The sequence below is a fragment of the Anopheles darlingi genome, chromosome 2 (assembly GCF_943734745.1).
Source record: "Anopheles darlingi chromosome 2, idAnoDarlMG_H_01, whole genome shotgun sequence".
Classification (NCBI taxonomy): Eukaryota; Metazoa; Arthropoda; class Insecta; order Diptera; family Culicidae; genus Anopheles; species Anopheles darlingi.
The window spans coordinates 75,683,557-75,689,584 of NC_064874.1; the positions used below are offsets into that span (position 1 = coordinate 75,683,557).

General features: G+C 43.4%; 1 protein-coding gene across 2 annotated transcripts in view; it reads right to left on the reverse strand.

Moving 5' to 3' along the window:
* The window catches only part of LOC125949640 (proton-coupled amino acid transporter-like protein CG1139), a 7,938-nt gene extending 3,475 nt beyond the window's left edge, over positions 1-4,463 (reverse strand). The window contains exons 1-2 of one of the 2 annotated variants that reach the window (XM_049676882.1): positions 4,032-4,463; positions 3,201-3,628 (exon numbers count right to left, since the gene is read on the reverse strand). Coding sequence is in view for 1 of the 2 variants with exons in the window: in XM_049676881.1 (XP_049532838.1) it covers positions 4,032-4,064 (33 nt within the window). In the remaining variant the exon portion in view is untranslated. The remainder of the gene's footprint in view (positions 1-3,200; positions 3,629-4,031) is intronic. The other variant, XM_049676881.1, reaches the window with a different exon arrangement.
* Between the last annotated feature and the right edge of the window lie 1,565 nt (positions 4,464-6,028).

Here is a 6,028-nt window from a genome sequence, read left to right on the forward strand (position 1 = left end):
TTTAGTGATTGTTTATCAGGACCTTTGTTAAGCCTTAAATACAACAATTTGTTCGGCTCTGTGTGGAAAAGTAAGGATCACAGTACAAGAGAATGAAAAGGAAATTTTCCACCGCGATTAGAAGCTACAAGCGTATAGGCGAGACCATGTCAAATAGATGGCAACTAAAAAGATATGGGCTGGCACAACAAGTAAGGCTTTCCGGCTGTCCAACCCCAGAATTCCTTTAGGATTGCTTTGTTAGCCCTACACAAACAATGGTTGCTATCCCATCGGATGGAAAAGCAGTAGGCTGAGTATGCCGGTTGTTGTTGGCTGCGGAGCATAATGATAAGGAACGACAAATTGTAAATTGCTACTCTAGATTCGTTGGTTCCATTTTTCCCTCGAAGCATAAAGTATGAGCTCGTAAAAGAATAGTATACACGGTTAAATATCATTTTGAACTGATGTGTTGTTCTCTTGGTGGACCCCTGTTTCAGTTTCTGTAAGCCGGGAGAAAATATTTTTAATTCTGTTCTCGAAATGAAAAATCTGAAATTGTTTTCTGACAAGTGTAACCATGCAAGGATGCATAGCAAAGCGACAAAAGGACAGACAGCGATCCAACAGGCCCGCCCTGTTGATAGCTACCCCACCATGCGATAAGATCTTCCATCAAATGCCGGGTAAATATTTGTGAAGTGCCGAATTCAATTAAAGCCATCCGCTGTGAACGGGGGGCTTTCATGAGTGCGTTACGTTTCTTGATTCTTAAAGACATTCAAACGAAAGTAAGCTGCTGGCAAAGATGGGAAGTAGAAATACAAACGCAGCACACTGGAAACCGATGACCCATCGTCACACACCGCAGCAGTTTGCTGGTTGAAATTACATTCTGAACGATTCCAAGTATGCCATGAAAATGAAAAATAACCAACGAAGAACCAACGGGAAATTCTTTCAGGAACTTTAGGAATGCTTATGAGGTTAGGGAAAAATGGTTTCAACACAGGGCCAACCAGTTTCGCTTGTTCGTGCAATGTTCTAGAGAAAAAAGGTTGCATTTTACCTTTAAATCAAGCTAAAAAGATATGTACGCCGTATATGAAAAGACAAATGGGTTCGATCAAACACAGATTCGCTTCTTTAAAGGAAAACCATGTTCAACGAACGCTGCCGGCGGGAAAAGGCACTACTTAAGTCGAAAACTGACATCACAACTGACACTCCATTATCGATAACACATCGGACACCGGGCAGGGGAAAAGTTAGAGATGGAATTCTTCCGCAAAAAAGACTGATATCACATTCTCCTGTGGCACATCATTTTGAGGCTTTTCATAGAATTCTTCACGAAAAAGCCTATTAGGTACGCCCTGGTCCCCCTCCGAATGTTCGGCATAATCGCTTGAATAACCGTTGACCAGCATCATCTGTAACCCCATTCAAAGGGCCTATCTAGAGGCAGACAGGCACCCCGTGTTTCCATGCCAACAAAGCGCCTTTGCCGTGCAGATCGATGAACGATGCCACCCCGGAACATCCGTGTCGCTGCCATGTAGAGCGTTTGCCAGAGCGACATCAAACATAGTCGCTTCGGATGCTCTATGAACGGTGCAAAATTGATTCCATTTTATGACCCGAAGGTGTTTTCATTGGAATGTGCCCGGAATAACTAACCTCTGTCTGCCTTCTTTTCGAAGATTCGAAGAAGAATTTACTATCAGCGGGAACGTCTCAATCAAGTTCAACGTCTTTTGCGATAGTTGGTTATTTGGTGCGCCTTAGAACGAAGTTGTTACGAAAACGTTAAGAAATCCAGTTCCCTCCACTGCCCGTGTCCAGTTTCCATGGAAGCCCCTAAACGGTTCAATTAGCAGCATCATTCTTATCGCAATCAAAGCGACGCGGCTACACGACACCCAAGTTCATTCGCTTCGTAATCAAAGCGTGCGTTTAAGTGGAACGAGATGCCGCCGCTATGCTACCCTATTGCTGTTCAACGATCCAGAAACCGTCATTTCGGGGGATAATGGGTGAGTTATACGCCCTTTTGCGAAACTGATAATGATGATTGTGGAGTAACAGTGGCGCGTGTCACAGGTCCCTACGCCACGTAAATCGTTTTTTTTAAAGACCACAATCTTGTCATGAGAAGCAGAGCGTTTTTTTTTACAATTTGAAGACGATTCAGTCATGACCATTTGAATTGAATCTAGCATAAACAAATGTTATACTATTTCTCTGGTTACAAGAAACCTCTAGTAACAGAAAATGACTGGCACCTAATTAATAGTTTGTGTTGAAAGCAACACGTTCTCCCTCTATTTATCACAACCACCAGCATCCTCGCACCATTTGCGACGCTGTTGGTCCTGTGGAAACACTCCACGTTCGCATTGCGGTCTAGGATATCTATCCTTTAGAATTAAACTCCACTCGGTTTTTGCTGTGTATGCTGTTGACCAGTCCATTTCACTGTTAATCCGCTCATTGGTATTCATGGACCGCACACCGTCACACCCCTTTCTACATCACCATGACGATGCTTTACGATGGTGGCATCATCAAAATTCTTTCTTTGTTCCTCTTTCTCCCACATTTCGATAACCTCTCTTTGGCAACAGATGAACATGTTCTTCGTTAACAGCTTGTGCGAAAAAGAATGTTTAATATTGAAATGAAAAGCGTATGTTCCGGTATTGTGCACTGTAGCACAATGAATCTACTATCTGCTGGCTTAATGATACTCTTCCACAACGTGATTGATTAACCAGTGCAGCAAGATGAAATGAGGCCAACCGAACCCAAAAAAGTAAAAATTAATTGATAATAAAATCACATCTGTGGTAGTACTGTGCTGGTTGGAACATCGTTATCGTTAAAGTTTCATTTGACTGTTTCTCAGTTAAGGTTCAGCATACAAATTCGCGGGGGTGTATGTCCATCACTTCCAGCATCCCAGAACAATGTTGTCATGCGGGCTTCAACTGTGCGGCGCAATTTGAAATCTACTGGTTAAATCACCATACTCACCAGCAATGAGTGCTGGTTTTGCTTATCTTTTTCATTGAAAAAAATGTGTAGAGTGAGTATGGTCAAACAAGTGCAGCAAACAACAACCAAGCTATAAGTGAATGGTAAACCCGTGATATACAAATACCGGAAACTTAAACTAAAATAAAAGAAAGCAAAGAAAAAGAAGCAAAAAAACTTACAAACAATTATTCCTTCTGCCGCGTGTGATTACAGTTTCGTTTCGTTGCGCCACCAGCACCCGTCCGCAGTCCGTTTCCAACTGTGTGCCCGTGTCCTTCACACAAAACTTCCTCGGTACAACTGCACAATAGAAACGGTTTTATCTTGCACTTGGCCTAGCGCCCTTCCACGGTCACTGTTGGTGATCGGTAGTGAGTCAACAGGCTTCTTGCTGTTGCATGCTTTGTAAATGATGCATAACCCTTCGACTCGATGATAGCGATGATGCTGGACAGCAGCGAACGACACAGTCGTCGTTATCTGCTGCAATTTTATATCCGACGGCACATAAAAACACGACGACTGCACTTTGACCTTTAAAAGCACCACCCCAGAACACTTGCATGCACTTCGAGGATGTAGAACAAGACGCTCCGTATTGTAATCACTAACGAATGATAACAGAAAAAGAAGGAAAAAGGAAATAAAAAGGATAAAAGAACAAACTCGACGGATGAATGAGCATGGATAGTAACGTAATGACCAGAGGGTCCCTGGGTCGAAGGGAAGAGGGGCGGGTTTCATGTAAATTACATAATGTTTTGTAGGTTTTCCACGGGTTTCCGCGGTTGTTTTGTGTTTGGCTTTTACGGCAAGGGCGATGCCCTCGCCGCGTCGACTGATGCGGGCGCAGGGAATAGAATAAATACGATAAGACTGGTCATTTCGTTGTAAAATGGGCGAGACTCGCGGACGAAAATCCTTACGGTTTGTTCGAAGTTTAAACAATTCCTTTGTCTACAGGACATTCCACAAGCATACAAAGAGTCAGTTTTGGAAGAATTACCAACCTGTAGATTGATGAGTGGCGTGAAGTCTTCCATCTTCGGGTACCTTTAATCCAGGTATCTTGCGCAAATCCTTGTTGCGATGTTGATGGTTGGTCCAAGTGAGCTGGTATCCTTTCTGTACAGTGAGCGGCCTAGAATACCATTTTTTGGCGAAGAACGCAGCACAGCCTTCCGTTATCGTATCACAAATAATAGACAAAAATGCACAAAGACAACACGGCACACGACGACGCACACCTTTGGAATGTAACAAACAAAAGAACACGCACAAATATTGGCCACGGTCCGCAAGGATGTTCGATTTCTCGTTAGTCGTTTCCCGGGGAAATTGAATCGGATTCAACCTCACGGCGTAGTACCAAGGGAGAGGAATGTAAAATGTAGGAGGCCAGTGTCCTTGCGGCCAGTCGAGACAGCGGAAAATTAAGCACAAAAATCCATACAAAAAAGAACCTACATTTTCGTAAATAAAGCATAGCGTCAAGGGTTCGATTTTTGCCATTTTCATGGCGCGGTGTGTTTATACCGTCTAGTTCAATAATCAAAGATGTACCAATTTCGATTAAGAAACGTTGTCTGCATACTGTATCAGGTTTTGAACCTGAGTAATTAAAACTTAAACATTTTCGCTTTGCAAATAATGCTAGGGAAAGTTATTTTTATCCTGAAATCAACCACAAATCGATGGTGCGAGATATCGAAACGTGGTCATAAACACGCCTAGCAAGTTTGCTTGTTTCGCGTAGTCCAGCAAAACATTTCTTGCGCGACTAAAAATTTCTTCCACGGAATAATTTGCGTGGTTTAAAAATTGTTGCCAATTTTCTATTTTCAGGTACCAGCGAGGTACCAGCGAGGTACCAGCCTCTTGACGAACAATATTGTGTTCTTTTCGCCGGACAATTCGGAGAAGTGATCTTCAATTCGTTCAATTCATTATTGGCAATTCGGAGAAGTGATCTTCGAAGGCCACAGACGGTAAGAAAACTCTTTAATATGTGTTCTAGATTCTCTAAATCGCCATTCTAATCCTTCTTACTCTAAAGCCTTTCTACTGATCTTCTGCTGTTGAATCTTTCAATCTGACCCGTGCAGGATTGATATATCGACGCTACATGCGAGATTGATCCAATAGTATATTTTGCGTGCAGGATTGGAAGTATGAACCGGCTGAATTTGGCGTGCTACGGTTGAATCCAAAAATGTGGTACGGCACCATCAAACGGATCGATCCAACGCTCGAGTGAGCTTTCCTCCTATCAACCAAGTGGCCCAACCGCGAACCGGATCATCTCTCCGGCCCATCAGTTGCGCCCTCCGCAAGGCATCTCATCTCCACCGGTTGGCTATGCTCTCCAGATCGTATCGAGAGGATCGTCATCCAACAACAGCATAAGCTTCTTCACCAAAGAACCCGAATGCATTTCCGACGGCATGCCGGTGCCAAAGCAGCAGCCCCATCCAGCATCGCCACAGCTGCAGGCCGTAATCCCACATGCATGCTATCGTGGCTGTGCACCCGGGCCAAGCTTGTGGCTACCACGTGATCTTCAGGTGCCCGTTGGATACATGCCATATAACGTTCTCGTTGCTTCGAAACAGCAAATTGCTCAATCTGCTACGAATATCAGAAACCATCGACAATGATTACGTGCCTCGGTCTGCATCATCTTTCAGGTGGAATAGATCTGCGGGCGCAATCCGACCAACATTCAACGACCTAGAGCAATGTAATATCACACATTGCTAGAGCATGTACTGAATCGCCTAGACCGCAAGTGAAACAAAGGACACTCATCTAGGTCATTCAGTAGATAACAGTTTATAACATTTTTTTCAGTTTTTCAGTTTTTCAGTAGCACGTAACTTATTCCAATTGTAACAAAGTGAAGCAAAAATGGTAAGTCATTTTAAAAAAATTGCATAAAAAGTTGTTAGTGATGGTGGTGGTGGTGAAGGTGACCACCGGATATCCCTGACCACGTTGCATGTTGCTG